Genomic DNA, 16,487 nt, shown 5'->3' with positions numbered 1-16,487 from the left:
AGGTTGTCCTCTGTGGCCATTACTATTCAACACGGTGCTGGAAGCTCTAGACAATACAATCAGGCAAGATAAGGAAATTAAAGGGCATCCAAATAAGGACAGAGGAAGTGAAATTCTCCCTCTTTGCTGATGATATGATCTTATACTTAGAGAACCCCAAAGACTCAATCACAAGACTCCTGAAAGTGACAAAAAAAAATAGTAATGTCTCAGGATATAAAATCAATGTCCACAAATCAGTAGCCTTTGTATAAGCCAAGAACAGTCAAGATGAGAAGGAAATCAAGGACACAGTCCCCTTCTGAGTAGCTCCAAAGAAAATGAAATACCTGGGAATACACCTCACAAAAGAGGTGAAGGACTTTTATAAAGAAAAGTATGAACCCCTAAGAAAGGAAGTAGGAGAAGATATTAACAAGTGGAAGAACACACTATGCTCAGGGCTGGGAAGAATTAATATTGTCAAAGGGTCCATACTTCCCAAAGCAATCTACAGATTCAATGCTATCCCTATTAAATTACCAACATCATACTTTCAAGACTTGGAAAAAATAATTCTTCATTTTGTATGGAACCAGAAAAAATTCTGTGTAGCCAAGGCAATTTTTTTTTTTTTTGAGACAGAGTCTCACTTGTCGCCCTCAGTAGTGTTGTGATGTCACAGCTCACAGCAACCTCTAACTCTTGGGCAATTCTTAATAATAAAAACAAAGCTGGGAGCATCAGCCTACTAGGCTTTAGGCTGTACTACAAAGCCATAGTGATCAAAACATCCTGGTATTGGCACACAAATAGAGACATAGACATGTGGAACCGAATAGAAAACCAGAAGACGAAACAAACATCTTATAGCCACCTAATCTTTGATAAACCAAATAAGAACATACACTGAGGGAAAGACTCCCTATTCAATAAATGGTGCTGGGAGAACTGGATATCCAAATGTAAAAGAATGAAACTGGACCTGCACCTTTCTCCACTCACAAAAATTGATTCAAGATGGATAAAAGACCTAAATCTAAGACACAAGACATTTAAAATCCTCAAAGAAAGTGTGGGGAAAACACTGGAATCTACCAGCCTGAGGAAGGACTTTATAAGGAAGACTTCTGTGGCAATCACAACAACAAAAATAAATAAATGGGACTTGATAAAACTGAAAAGCTTCTGTACAGCTAAGGTGACAACAACCAAACAGACATCCCACACATTGGGAAAGGATATTTGCGTATTTTGATTCAGACAAAAGCTTGATAACCAGGAGAACTCAAATTAATAAACATAAAAAGATCCAACAATCCCTTAGATCACTGGGCAAGAGAGATGAATAGAACCTTCTCTAAAGAAGACAGACAAATGGCTGATAAACATATGAAAAAATACTCATCGTCCCTAATTACTAGAGAAATGCAATTCAAAACCACCCTGAGATATCATCTAACCCCAGTGAAAATGGCCCACATCTCAAAGTCTCAAAACTGCAGATGCTGGTGTGGATGTGGAGAGAAGGGAACACTTTTACACTGCTGGTGGGACTACAAACTAATACAACCTTTTTGGAAGGCAGTATGGAGAACCCTCAAAGAACTCGAGCTAGACCTCCCATTTGATCTTCCAATCCCACTGCTGAGCAACTACCCAGAAGAAAAAAAAAATCCTTCTACCACAGGGATACTTGCACTAGACTGTTTACTGCAGCTCAATTTACAATTGCCAAAATGTAGAAACAGTCTAAATGCCCACTAACCCACGAATGAAGTAACAAGCTGTGGTATGTGTATACCATGGAATACTATTCAGCCACTAAAAAAGATGGAGACTTTGCATCTTCTGTATTAGCCTGGGTGGATGTGGAACATATTATTCTTAGTAAAGCATCACAAGAATTGAGAAGCAAGAATCCTATATACTCAATTCTGATACGAGGACAATTAAGGTCCTAGTATATGGTGGTGGGGTGGGGCACAACTACTGGAGGGTCCTTATCTAACAAAAGTAATCAGTATAACCTGGTTCTATGTGACCTCAATGAATCCCCAACAATAAAAGGAAAAAAAAAAAAAGGAAATGGAGAACAGATGTTGACCAGCTGGGCAAGGCCATTTGGGGGAGCACTGATCACACTTATCAAGAAATATGTTAGCAGCGGATAGAGAGCAATCTTTGAAATGATCCCTGTTAATGAAATAACAGTGTATTAATAGAAAATTTGAGGTAGGGTAAGGTCAATGGATCCAAAGATGGCTGACATTGAAAAGACAGTTTATCACTCACAGTTCCCAAGAGGAAGAGGCAGGCCATGCCCAAGTGAAAGACCAGAGCTGGTTAGGAGTATAGGGAGGGGGAAATGTGGGCCAGAGACTTTATTGTGGTTTCCTTGGGAAGGAATGGGAAGGCACGGTGAGCAGGCTTAGGACGTGGTCTGAACAATTTCAGTGGACTCTAGGGTCAAGGGGCTGTCTCTAGTTGTCTGGTACCTGGGGCCACCAGCAGGTGGATGGTGGTCAGGAGTGTGAACTTGTGAGATCCTGGTGGGGGTAGGGCTGGGGGTTGGTTGGTGTGTGCATGAGAAGTGTGCCCTGGAGCTAGGTGTCTATCAACTCTAGGATGGCCTAGCCCTGGGAAGAGCAGTCCCTCCCACTCAGCAAGATCTCAGGGTCCAAAGCCTCAGGATACAGAAAATATAAAACACAGTTTATGCAATGAGGAAACCAAATACACGAGGACAGTGTGGCTGCTGTGTTATCAGCTGCTGGAGACCAGGCCAGGGCTATGATCCATACAGTAGCCACCCCAATGCGTTCCTCTGCAATGTCATGCCCCAGGTGCTCCTTCTTCTAGGAGGCCCTTCCTTACTGGTCCTGGGCCTCAGCTACCTTCCTCTGCCCCAAGTCTCACTCTTACACTGTCCTGGCACTGACACCACTGGATCGTCATCACCAGTTTACGTGTAGTTAGAACCCCTGGAACTGTAAAACATCCCCCTATTCAGCCTGTGCTCTGCAAGATGAATCAAGGAGGGCCCCTTGAGGTGGGGCCCTGAAACACTGGGAGGTGCACCTCTGTGACCGAGAGCCACCACCCTAAACCATATGGTCCTGTAACACAAGGACTGCGTGCCTCTGGCAGTTCTGTAGGAATGAATGAACCACTTTCCTGGAGACAGCAGAGGGCAAGGACTACTTCCTTCCTCCTTAGTGAGCTTTGATCAGGCCCTCAGTGACAACTGAAGGGAATGCAGGTGCCTTGGTGCTTCTCTCCTCTCCCACCTTGGGGAGTCATCCTCCCCGTGTGGTAAACACTGACACCTACCCACTCTTGCAATTGGCCTCCCCATCAGTGCTTGCGGTGGGCAACTCCCGTAAGTAATCAGCTTGGTTCTTCACCCTCTCTGCATTGCTCCTGCTGCCGTGTGACTCCTCAGACACTGGGCTTGTCCACTTGCCTTGCTCTGCCTGCTGCAATCGTGACAAGCACAGCACAGGCAGAAACTCGAGTGGCTGGAGGCTCTCACTTCTGCTGTGGCCACGAGCAGGCCAAGCAGGTAGGTCTGCAAAAGAGGAGCCCTGAGGAGCAGGGCTGAGGCCAGCGTGGGTCAACAGGCAGTCCGACGAGCCTCAGACAGATGAGTGAGCCTAGTTAGCACCAGCTGCATGGCCCAGCCAGTCTCTGAAGGCGTCAGTCTTAGGAGCGAGGCCTACCAAATTCAGCCCAGACCAGCCTATATCCCCTCAACCCCACAGGCATGTGAGCTCACTGGCAGTCTCTCACTTACACCATTAAAGTTACGTGGTTTTCATTATTCAACAGGACATGAATACAATTTCTTTTCTCTTCATCTCTAAGTTCCCCACCTCCTGGGGAGGAGCCTTTGTCCTCAGCCTGAAACACACCCAGCTCTTTCCCCCACTTCATCATAAGTCAGCTATATCTTCCTTCAACTCCATCTTACCTCCATGCCTGGTCTCTCTGCTTTGCTGCTAACCCAGAGACCCCAAATATCACCACAGAATTAAAGTGCCCTTCCTAAGACATAAAACCCACCCGAAAGATCAGAGAGAAAAGCAGACACCGAGTCTCAGAGAAGCTTATGGGAGATTCTTGGACTTTGTGTAACTAGCTGATCTTGAACGTTATAAATAAAATATTAATACATTAATTTAAAATGTCCACATCTCACTGGAAGCACATCTAGCCACCTTTTTCTCTGAAAAAACGTTCAGTGTGGTCAGTGATAGAGCCCCAAACTGCAGTTTGCAAAAGGTAGGAGTGGGTGCCAGCATAGGTGCACCTTTAGGGCCCCCTCAGGGATACACACTGTCCTGCTCCCCTATGGACAGCACGTGTTTAATAGCAAAGGATTAGAAAGTATAAGGTTAACAAATAAAAACCCACAAAATAAATGGCCGTCATAGTCCTCAGACAGCTACTTATCTCTCAGCTCTGTAACTCTGCTCCACTCTGCCCATGGCCTGTCCTCTGAAATGACCTGCTGCACATGCCAGTTCCCCACCTCAGGCCTCCTGACCTCCCTGAGCTTCCCACAATGCCTCTGACCACACCATAAGACCCACTGACCACACCGTGAGCACCAAGACCTCATGTGCTTCTTCATCATCCCATCCCACAGCCTGACATACACCAGGTGCTCCAGGCCAAGACCTCGTATGCTGCCTTCATCGTCCTACCCCATAGTCTGACACGCAGCAGGTGCTCCAGGAGGATTTACTGAGATAGGAATGGAAGTAACAATGGCCGTGGAGTCAATTTCTGCTAAAAAAGCTGATCAGCTTTTCTCCTCATAAAAGCAGGTGGAGGAGGGGCCGTGGGCACAGGCACCTCTCTTTTCTTTCCTTCCTAGGAGAGATTTGTCTTTTTCTGAGAAAATTGCCTTGCCCCTAAATTTCTTGTCTGCACTACCTAAAAAGAAGGGATATCAGCCACTCACCTGTTAGTATGAAATAGTGCATTCAATGCTCCCTCTGGACACCCAGTGGAGACTCCTTGGAGTGGGAGCTTGGAGAAAAAAGAAGAGGTGGGGTACAGGGGCACTTGGGAGTGTGTGGGGGCCTGAAAATCCAGAAGGCAGGGCTAGGACACGGTACAAGACAGCTATGTGATGAGATGGTGAAGGATGGGGCACTCAGAGGGTCAGGGTGGGATCTGGAAGGAATGTGGGAGAGGGCTGAGGTGGAGTTGAGGATGGGTGAATAAAGGGATAGGATGGACAGAAAGCCAAGAGCACAGGAAGGAGGAGATCCAGCAGAGGCAGCACGCAGGCAGCCTGCCCCTCTGTGTCCTCCTGTGCAAAGGCTGCAGGGCAGCGGTGGTCACGGGCCGGGAGGGGCCGACAGGCCTGGGTTACCCTGCAGGCTCTCTGAGTCTCATTTCTGCATCAGTGGAGTGGCTGAATTATTCTTGTTCCTGCCTGAGTTTTGCTTCTGGACAGCTCTCAGGGCTTAGAAGGCTGTCTCTGCCAGAGCTCATTCTTACCAGCAGGGCAGGTCCTGAAGAGGCTGCCCAGAACCCAGACCTCCAGACCTGCTTCCTGGGCAGCCTTCAGAGCCTCCCGCCTCCACTGCCTCCCTTCTGTGATCCGGCCAGGCTCTGTGCTGGCCCTGATGGAGAACAAAGACAGGAAGAGGGTGGGCATATCGGTGCCCCTTCCAGAGCACTGGTGTTCTGGGGCTATGATGGGAGGCAACCTTGCTGTCTCACCTGAGGCCTTCACCACCCTGAGGCGGGTGACCACTCTTGTGCTACTGTTGTGAAGCCCAGGGCTCAGAGGCACAGCCCCTTGCCCAAAGTCACACTGCTGGCTGGGGGACTCAGCTAAGCCCAACATCTGAGGACCTTGACTTTAGATACACACAGTGACCTGCCTCAGTTTTGTCTCCTCTACAGCCTCCATTTGGATTCTCAGCCCTGTCCTGTGTCCCTTGCAGCTGGAGACCGTGGCTTTCCTGGCCAGGAGCACTGTGGCTTTAACCCCACTGCCCTGAAGTGTTCATCTTGGCATCATCAGGTGGCGTAGAAGTACAGACAGTTGCAGCCCCCACTCGCGTACACAGGGTTGCACATCCAGAGGTGCACTGGCAGCTCATGGAAGGTTCTAGAGAAGCTGTGAGACACAGCCATGACCTCAGCTTGTGGGGATGGGGAGGGAAGGGTGGGGAGCTGTGAGAAGAGGTGATTCACCCCTTTATGTCTCGGTGGCACCTCTGAAAAAGTCACCACTTGCTCCCTCCAACCCGCCCCTGAAAGGCCTTGATGTCTGGGCCCTGGAGCAACACCAGGGAATTTAGTTTTCAGGGTTGCAAGGCTGATATTGGCATCAACTGCAGTGGATTGTCAAGGCCGCTGAGCATTCTTGAGCCTGTCCTGCACTCATGGTCCTTAAACTTCATGGGGCATCTCATCCCTGGAATTCTGGCCCCAAAGTCAGAGGCCCAGGCTCGCTGAAGCAGACTGGGGCCTGGACTCTGTTGAGACCAAAGTCAGAAAGCCATTGACATGGGGCCTCCCACTCAAAGTGTGGCCCATGGACCAGCACTGAGGCCCATGTGGGAGCTGCTGGAAATGTGGAGACTCGGCCCCCAAGTCAGACCTGATAAATCAGCTCAAGAAGATGCCCCGGGGATCTGCATGCACCTGAAAGAAATCTGGAGAAGGCTGACATAGCCCTAGTTCAAGTTCACTGATGATGAGGAGGAAGGAGGTAGTCGACCCCAAAACCCAATCCAACAGGAACCCCCAACTTCCCAGCGCCTCAAGCTTTCTGCTGAAAGAGTCTGCATGAAAGATTCATAACAGGCTTACCGTGCTCGTCCAGCAGGATGTTGTCTGGTTTTATGTCTCTGTAAGAGAAAATAAAGAAGCTGGCAATGTGATTCCTGTAGCCCACAAATACACGTTTAGGACATACTCACATCTCCCCTGGCCCAAGGGCTGACGGGGCAGGACAATAGTTTGTATAACAATGGAGCACCTGTATTCTCTGGAACTGCAAGTAGATTGTTTGAATATATAGAAGAACCTTTGTAAGTTGACCACCCAAGGGACAGTCAGAAACTGGTCAACTTACGGAGGTGGTCAACATAAGGAACTAGACTACTGTACTGATACACACATATCATTATCAAAGTTTCGAGGTACACAAAAATCAAGAAACATAAATTCTGTATAGATGCAAACAAATGAAACCCTCCCAGCAAACGCCAATAAGCTGTACAAGTTGAAACTTATGCAGGTGAATCAGAAAGGACACTGTGGAGTGTGTTCCTTGGAAGTGAAATAATGGACCAGAACACAAAGGCTATTTCAAAACTTTCATAGTGACCCATGGTACATGTGGTGCATGTCTGGTCTATAAAAATTAGGTCCCTTTAAGGAGGTAGTCAATGATGGGAGGTGGTCAGCTATGAAGGTTCTATTATATTTTTTCCTGAATATTCTTCATGGTTGGCCTCTCAGTTCCAGCTGTCATGCTCACTGGGCAGGTGGAGGCAGCAGGTGGGGGCATTTCCTTCCCCTCAGGGCACTCGTGGGTGTGAGGGTGTGGCTCAGCTCCCCTCATATATCACAGACATGGGCAAACTGTAGTCGTAGGCCTGTGAAGAAGAGGTGATTTGTACTATCTGTGAGCTGAGAATTGCTTTTAAGTTTATAAAGTTATAAAAACAAAACACCACTGCACTCACACACACACACGCAAACAAAAAGGAATACACAACAGAGACTAATGTGGCCCTCAAAGCCTAAAGTATTAATTATCTGGCCTCTTGTGAAGAAAGTCTGCGAACCTCTTTTTAGGGTAATACAATGAAACACATTTACCAAAGGCTGGTCAGGGAGCTTCTGGAAAGTTCTGCTCCACATCATCATCATAGCAAAGTGTCTCCCAGCACAAGAGGTACTTCCTAATGGCCGGGGATTTGGTTTCCTCATCCCTGCATGGCTGTGCCTAACACGGTGCTCATTGCTAGTAGACACACGTGTGACACCAGGGTGCAAGAATGAGAAAGTGAAGTAAGAGAAGTCAACTTCACCCCCAATTTGCTCATTATTATAACATGGTGTTTTTTACAAATATTTCACAAAGACATAGATTTTCACTCATTTGTAATGTCAAATCTACTGCGACTAATGATAGCTTTCTTCAAAGTAAAGAGTCATTGCTCCTGAAGTCATCAAATCCTGAAGACGCTGGAGTTATTTGTAATAATGCAGTACAATGTCTTTTGGTTTGAGGAAGGAAGAAACACTCATTTGTATCTTTTTTTTTTCATTTGTATCTTATAATTTTTATTTTTACTGTGACTTTTTAAGTCTGTGAGTTTTTGTTTTTACTTCAAAGACAAAGATTTGAAGCCTGTGATTTTGATGAGCATTCAGTAAGTGGGCTCTGTTGCTGAGGTCACTAAATATCCACTATGAACAATGAGATTGCTGTGGAGGTGCTTAGGAGTGATGAACTTGAGAACCTACACAGAACAAAAAGCCGAAGACCCACAGTCAAGTGTTTGTAGATCAAGTCAGCAGACACTCCTCTTGGCCCCTGCCCAGGGTGGTTACCAGCAGGTTTCTTAAGAAAAGGTGATACAGGGGGGAAAATATGTCAAGAAAAAATATATATACAAAACTCGAACATCATAGCCCAAATATTTTTATATGTTATTTGGATAAAGATAAAGATGCATAGGCATACCACAGAGATATTACAGGCTCAGTTTCTGAACATCACAATAAAGTTAATATTGAAACAAAGCAAATGACAGACACACAAAAAAGAATGAAAACACAGTACTTATGTTCAAGCTCATTCCTTAAGGTTTCCCTAGGACTGGGGTGATGTCATGTGGGGTGTGGGCATGAGGGGGGAGGTGGCTGTGGCCCACGGCATATGAGCCAAGAAATGTCTTTGGGGCCACAGACTAAGACACAGGTGGGAAGGGTGAGGGGATCCTAAGGAGGTGTGATCTGGTGTACGGGGTTCAACAGTATCTCCCCCAAATTCATGTTCACCCAGAACCACAGAATGGGACCTGATTTGGAAATGTCATCTTTGCAGATGTAATTAGTTAAGGATCTAAGTCATCATGGATTTAGGCTGTGTCCTAAATCCAATGCTCATGTCTTTATGGGGTAAAGGAGATGACAGTTTGGATGCATGGATATGCGAGACAGAAGACCCCATGGGAAGATGGAAGCAGAGACTGGAGTGATGCAGTCAGAGCCAAGGATCTCCTGGAGCCACCAGAGGGTGGGACAGGCCAGGAGCAACTCTCCCAAAAGTTTCCACAGGACGCTCAGTCCTAACTATGCTTTGATTTTGGACATCTGGCCAGAAGTAGAAGACAATACATCTTTGGTGTTGTTTTAAGCCACCAATTTTGTGAGTTTGCTGTGGCAGCCACAGGAAGCTAACATGGCAGGCATAGTGGAAGGAGAGCCAGCAGAGGGGGGTGGCCAATAGCAAGGGATAGCTAACGTCCCTGATGACCATAGCACGGCCTTGGACAAGCACCTCAGCTGTCCAAGTGCCTGCTTCCACATCAAACAGGCCCTGCTCACAGCACCTCATATCTTAAGAACAAAATAGGGGCACAGGTGTGTCCGGCTTGGTCATTAGACCCCACAGCTCCCAGGAAAGGGGCTGCACCATCCAGAAGAGTCCAGTTCAGGAGATATACAGCCTGTGTTCCACCTCCAGCCCCCTCTCCAACTACTTGCATGATCCTTGTCTGTGCCTGGTCCCTTTGCTGTGTGGATTAAATATCTGATACATAACACATGTTCCTTCTGTGCCAACCTTAGCCCAAAACAGAATCTCAATTATTTAAGGGATGTCCCCTCTGTGGTCACATAGTGAACAAGGTGGACCCATCTAGCCAAACGGAGCTTGCCTTCCAGAGAAGAGGCAGGCCAACAAGCACAGCAATAAATGACATGATTGCGTGATGGGACAAGTGCTTTGTCAATGGAAGAGTGATAAGGTTCACAAATTTGGAAAGACAGTTTTATTTCTCATAAAGGTTTTCGGCCTGCAGACTGGCCATCGCATAGGCTGGGAAGCATAGCCTTGGGCAGAATCCAAGAACAAGCACTCCCAGTAAATGGTAAAGGGAACAGGAATTTAGACTTAATAATACGTATTTAATGAGCTATAGAAGGAGTCATGAGTACTATGTATTTATGAAAGAAGTAACACGCAAATGCACAATTGAGCTTCATGCCCCTAAAGATAGTGGGTTTAGCCTGATCTGAGGGTGGAGTTTTCGGCCCTCTGACATTGAAAGGTGAGCAGAGGACGCCAGTCAGGAGGAATGCTGCTCAGTTGTGCCCAAACTTCACAATGGAAGGGGCAGTCATGAGGTTGGTTGCAATCATCCATGAAGCAAGCTTTCCCAAAGGCTGGCCCTGTTTAGCCCTTAGAGAAGAAAGCTTCATGGCAATTAGTGAAGGAGAGGGTATAAAGAGGTGTGTCCAACCTCTCATCCTCTCAGGGCTGAGATTTCAGTTTTTAAGGTTTCTCTAGGTGCCCTTGGCCCAAGAGGGCTTTGTTCAGTTAGATGGGGAGCTTAGGATTTTGTTTTTATTTTCAGCTTGAAAAAAGCAAATCAAAGTCTAGAAAAGAAGGGACTTGGATTCAGCAGGTGGTCAGCAAGGCCTCCGACCTTTAGGTTGACCTCTGACCTTTAGGTTGACCTCATGTAGCCCATGCACAGGCTACAGAGGAAGACCAGGAGGACATTTCTGCCCGTGTCCCTTGGCAGGGGGTTTCTTATTATTCTTTGCTGGCAACCTTATGCAGCAATAAAATCAATTAAAAACCTGAAGCAAGTCAGGCTGGGGAAGTGAACATTTACTGCTCTTTTATTGCTGGCAAAGGGTACACACCGCCCATGTGCATGGGAGTGGGGGTGGCAAAAGACACATGGGAGAGACTGTATTCCAGTCCTGAGTCCGCCCATTGCTCGTAGACATGAGGACACTGTCCCCGTGAGCCTCCGTTTCCTCAGCCATAACTGGATAATAATATGCTCTCCATGTGGTTACAGTGAGGATTTGATGAGACAGTTCTTATGGGAACACCCAGCACACAGGAGACACGACTGCCATTGATAAGAGAGGGAGGCAACCTATTTCCTTCCGTACTCAGGTTGCACCCACAGGTACTGGACAAGGATGGCCAAGGGCATTTACTGAGGCTGGAGAGTGATCGGAGGGTTCACTATGTGACCTCAGCTTGAACAAGACTTTGTCCTCATCCAGCAGCAAACCCAAGTGGGCCAGGACACTAAGGAACTTGGTTCTCAAGTTTTGAAATTTCTCACCACATTGGCATAGATTGTTCAGCTAGAAACTGTAACAAGTAAGAAACTACATGTCATCACCACTCAGGAAATGTTGCGTTTTTCTCACCTGTTTCCTGCTTTCTGTGGAGGCAGACCAGGCACAAGTCCCAGCCCTCAACAGGACACCTCCATGTTAATGGCAGCACCCAGAGTGCCCACAGCTGACCCCTATGGGGCGCTTATTATGTGCCAGGGTGGCTGGAGTTGACAGTGTGCAGTGTGGCTACTCAGTGTTGAGTACCATGGAGAGGAGCCCTTTCTGCGTCACTTCATTCAATCCTGACACAATGCATACAGGCAAATATTGCAGCTCCTATTTTATTGATGAAGAAAATACTATCTACAGAGGGTCAATGACGTGCCAGTTTCCTCTTTGCTATTTGTCAAAGGTCTGTTAAGACCTTGTCTCAAGTTAAAATCTAGATCAATGTTCTCTGCCTATAGGTGGGAACTAACAAAAGAAATAAAAGAATTAGGGTTCCCAGAACCCTAAAATAGGCAGCAATAATTTGAGGAACATGTTTGTAATAAATACCTGATTTGATTTTTTAAAATTATATTATTCTCATTTCAGGATAGTTTTCATTTTATTACAATACCCACATGTAAGGGTTACATTTTTCTTTTTAATAGGACTCAAATGGCTTTCCAAAACATAAATCTGACCCTGTCCGTTGTCCACATAAATCCCCTTAATGGCTTGCTGGTGCCAGACTATGGGATTCTATGTTCTAATATAATCTCAGAGATGAAAAGTGAACACTGAGATGTGGTTATCAACTTTTAAATCTGACAACTAAGGACACTGAACCTAACTACCAAGAACGACCATGGTAAGCAAATGAAGGTGGAAACCAAGGGAGCCATTTCAACCCAGGAGAGTCTCAAGGATAGTTTTAGACTGAAGCAGAGTTGTCACATGCTCAGCCCATTGTGGACAAGTGTTTAGAAAGCACGGTCCCAATGACAGAGTCTGAAGTCTTTAGGGTGTCTCCTGCTCTGGCCCGTCAGCCTGGCCCTCTCTGTCCTGTGGCCCAGCCGTTGCAGGCCGCTTTGTACAACCCAGGAACCTGAGGGTGTCTCTGGCCTTATCTCTTGACGGCAAGCCCTTCTCTCTGCTGCACACCTGACTAGGGCTTTAGGACACAGCTCAGTGGCAATCTCCTCCTAGAACACTGTAGTGGGTTGAAGAGCGTGTGCACAAAGTTCATGCGTGCCCAGTACCTTTGAATGGGACGTTATTTAGAAATAGTGTTTTTGGCAGACAGGCATGTCCGTTTGTGCCAGCAAATAGTGTCTTTGCCAGCAAGCTATTTCTTTGCCAGTGAGGTGGTTCGTTTTTGCATCTGAGTTAAAATGAGGTTGTGTGGGGGTCTAACACCCCCCACACACACACACACAAGTGACTTGTACCCTTATAAGAAGATAGGAAACAGGTACGTGCAGAGAAGGTGAGTGTACACAGAGGCAGACATAGGAGTGATGAAGCTACAGGCCACGGAGTAGCACAGATGGCCTGGGACCACTGCAGCGGGGAGAGATGGAGTCTCTCTGTCCCTCAGAGACTCCAGAGGACCCAAACAGGCTGATGCCTCGATTTCAGAGTTCTGGCCTTAGGTAAGGACATAATGTGTCCTTGGACTTTGAAGACTAGAAACTCCCCCCCCCAACCCCCCGCCACAACTGCCCTCAGTGCTCTGTGACCATGACTTTACCTTGACAAGTAGGGCAGGAAAGACCAAAATGAATGGGGAAGATTTGCCGCTACTGTGGATGTGGTCTCTCTGCCCAAACTGCCATCAGGGTGGTGCTGGGTGGGATCTGGCCTGCAGAGCTGACTGCTGCTGAGTGCTTACACTATGCCCATGACTGGCCAGTCACCTGCATGCATTACCCATCCAGTCTTCATAACAGCCTATGTTAGTGTCCCACAGCTGCCTAACAAACTACCACAATCACAGTGACTTAAAACACCACAAATTGGGTGGTGCCTGTGGCTCAAGGAGTAGGGTGCCGGCCCCATATACCAGAGGTGGTGGGTTCAAATCCGGTCATGGCCAAAAAAATTAAAAACAAACAAACAAACAACAAAAAAAAAAACACCACAAATTTACTCTTACAGTACAGAGGCCAGAAGTCCAAACGAGTCTTTGGGGATTAAAATCAAGAGTCCGCAGGGCTGCGTTCCCTCCTTCTGAAGGTTCTCAGGGACAGTGTGTCTCTGTCATCTCAACTTCTGGAAGTTGCTCACATTCCTTGACTTAGAGTCCCTTTTTCGCAACACTGGGACCCCTCACTTCTGTCATCCCAACTCCTGCTGCTGCCCACTTTCTGTGGGAGCCTTGTGGCCACCTGGACCATCCAGGGCAATCTTGCTCATCCTTAACTCGATCATACCTGCAAAGTCCCTTGTGCCAGGTGAAGTGACATAGTTATAGGTTTTGAGGACTAGGATGTCCTTTGGGGGCTCATTATTCTCTTCAACACAGCCCTTGTAGGTGGTATTATGGAAAGAATCATGTTCCCTCAAAATCATATGCTCAAGTCCCACCCCCAGTGCCTTAGGATATGGCTGCATTTGCAGACAGAGTCTTTAAATTGGTGATTGAGGTGAAAAGAGAACACCATGGTGGGCTCAAATCGGTCTGATTGGTGTCCTTACAAGAGGAGATTAGGGTACGTGCAGGGGCCTGTGTGCAGAGGGATGACACACGAGCTCCAGCAAGAGGGCTGCCATCTGCAAGCCAAGGAGTGAGGCGTCTGAGGAAACCAGCCCTGCCGGCACCTGGATCTTGGATTCCAGCCCCCAGAAACTGCAGGACATGATTTCTGTTGTTTAAGCCACCCATTTTGTGATATTTTGTGTTGTAACTCCAGGAGAGTAACACAGGCAGACTATATTATTGCCCCTATTATGCTGGACGATGGTGCTAAGGCTGAGAGGTGGTAAGCATTTTCCTGCATTGCAGACTCAGTACACAGTACACCCAGAATATACCAGGTAGAGACCTGTAATTTGAAGGCGTGGAAGCAAGTTTTTAAAGGTACACAGAGTCTACTGCGGTCTTGGATCTAACAAAAAGCCTCACGTTGCCACTCAAATAATTTCCCTCTTGCTTTATTTTTAAGGAGAGAAGGTGCCTTTGGTTAAGCCATGCTCAGGGGTGTTGTTTTCTTTAATCTTGCAAAGAACACACATCAGTATGGTTGACATTGATTAATTCAGCTCAAAATATGTGTTACTCCAGAGGGTGGCTCAGATGTTAACTTGGTTACTAGGGCAATTGCATTCAGCTAGTTATCACCTAGTGTATCTAGCAGGACACGTTGAAGCTTTCAGGATTCACAGACATGTTCAAGGATGTGCTTGGTTCAATTAATTCCTTCATGGGTGGGTGAGGCGTATAGCACACCCTGTAGGCACACTGAGGGTCACCTTCCCGGGAAGCTCAGACTTCACCAGTCCACATGGCCTGCACAGATCCACCCGCTCAGGTTCTTCCCAGTTGCTCTTAGCACACTGACCTGCAGCGGCTGCCCTCGAGTCAGCCTGCCCCACCAGATTACGAGCTCCTCAAGGCAGGGGCAACTATAGCAACATATGGAGCAACTGGGGGTGTGGAAGAGCAGGTTGCTGGCCCACAGTGACTCCAGACACCTTGTGAAGACAGTGACTGCAAGACACCCTTCACACAAGAGCAATAGTTCTAATCCTTACTCAACTACTGCGAAGGTCTCAGTTTTCCCTATCTAAAAAATGGGGATAAAATGAAACATGAAGAACCCACCTATGTCCTAGCATATAGTAGGTGCTCAGTAAGTGGTGATTGCTTTTCCCATCCCCTGCACTACTCCCATTTAGCAGGCGGTTTAGAAGGAACAAGAAGTGGCAGAAAGGATGATGGAGGAGCTGACCATTCTCAGACGTGTATAATTCTCCAGTCCACAAGCCTGATTATGAGCATTTCTCACACGTGTATAATTCTCCAGTCCACAAGCCTCTGATTATGAGCATTTCTCACACGTGTATAATTCACCAGTCCACAAGCCTGATTATGAGCATTTCTCACACGTGTATACTTCTCCAGTCCACAAAGCCTCTTCCCATACTGAAACTCATTTAATCCACTTGCCAGCCCTGGGAACCAGCATTATCTTCTTTTTTTCAGATGAGGAAAACAGCAGCCTAGAGGGTTGAAGTGACTTCTTCATGGTCACACTTAAAAAGTGGCCAAAGGGTGATTTGAACCCAGCTCCCTGGACACCACCCACACACTGTCCTTCCCACCCTTTGGGTGATTAGAGTCACCAGCCAAGCTGGGCGTGCGTGACATACACCAATGTGTCTGCACGCAATGTCCTCAAGCCCGAGTGCTCATCTCCAGCCAACGCCGCTGCACCCATGAGCTCTCTGCTTGGGCACCAGGTCATTGCATTTTTTCTACTCCCCCTCCTTCATTGGCACGGCAGTGACTGTGTGGGTGTGTATGTTAATGTGATCATCTGATGGATGCCTGTCTTTCTCAACTGGCTCTGAGCTCCAGCAAAGCAAGGCCCACATATGACTAGATTTTCAGTCCTGTGTAGTTCCAAGCAGACAGTAGGTATTCAGGAACCACCATTGGTGTTACCAAATATAAACTTGTCATGAGGCACTGGGTGAACGCTGGCCAGCGTTCCATAACATTTGCGTTCAAAGGTCCCAGGAAAAGTCCAGGCTCATGTGTGCAGCCAATTAGTGTCAGGTCCCAGCTTGGGACCTGGGCAGGTGATGCCAGTGGGTGGTCCAGGAAGGGGATCCCCCAACACTCTCTGTTAACACAATGAATCATGAGACCAGACTTTCCCAGAGCCCCTGGCATAGCTCTCCTTTTACTTCGCTCACTTTCTGCAGTGTGCAAGTTGCCACAGTAATTTGATCTTCGATTTTCCTCCTAGATCCAGTCATCTGGGTGAGGTGGCCAGGCCTGCAAGACCGTGTCACACTTTGTGAGCGTCCCTTTCTTTGAGATGCTCAGATAGTGCCTTATACATGCATCCTTAACCCAGATTTCTGAACAAAACGCTGGGAGGAGTTCAAGTCCATATCAAGACCTAGTCTGAATCTGTCCTGTTGGAATCCAGGAATCC

At 47.2% G+C, this 16,487-nt stretch overlaps 1 protein-coding gene across 7 annotated transcripts in view; it reads right to left on the bottom strand.

Moving 5' to 3' along the window:
* The window catches only part of STK32B (serine/threonine kinase 32B), a 368,237-nt gene that overhangs the window by 84,473 nt on the left and 267,277 nt on the right, over positions 1-16,487 (bottom strand). For all 7 annotated transcript variants that reach the window (XM_053567283.1, XM_053567287.1, XM_053567286.1 and 4 more), the window contains one exon: positions 6,820-6,857. In XM_053567283.1, coding sequence (XP_053423258.1) covers positions 6,820-6,857 — 38 coding nt within the window. The remainder of the gene's footprint in view (positions 1-6,819; positions 6,858-16,487) is intronic.

Source organism: Nycticebus coucang, chromosome 17 (assembly GCF_027406575.1).
Source record: "Nycticebus coucang isolate mNycCou1 chromosome 17, mNycCou1.pri, whole genome shotgun sequence".
Classification (NCBI taxonomy): Eukaryota; Metazoa; Chordata; class Mammalia; order Primates; family Lorisidae; genus Nycticebus; species Nycticebus coucang.
Note: the sequence above shows the minus strand (reverse complement) of the source record. Positions and strands in the feature narration are given on the sequence as shown.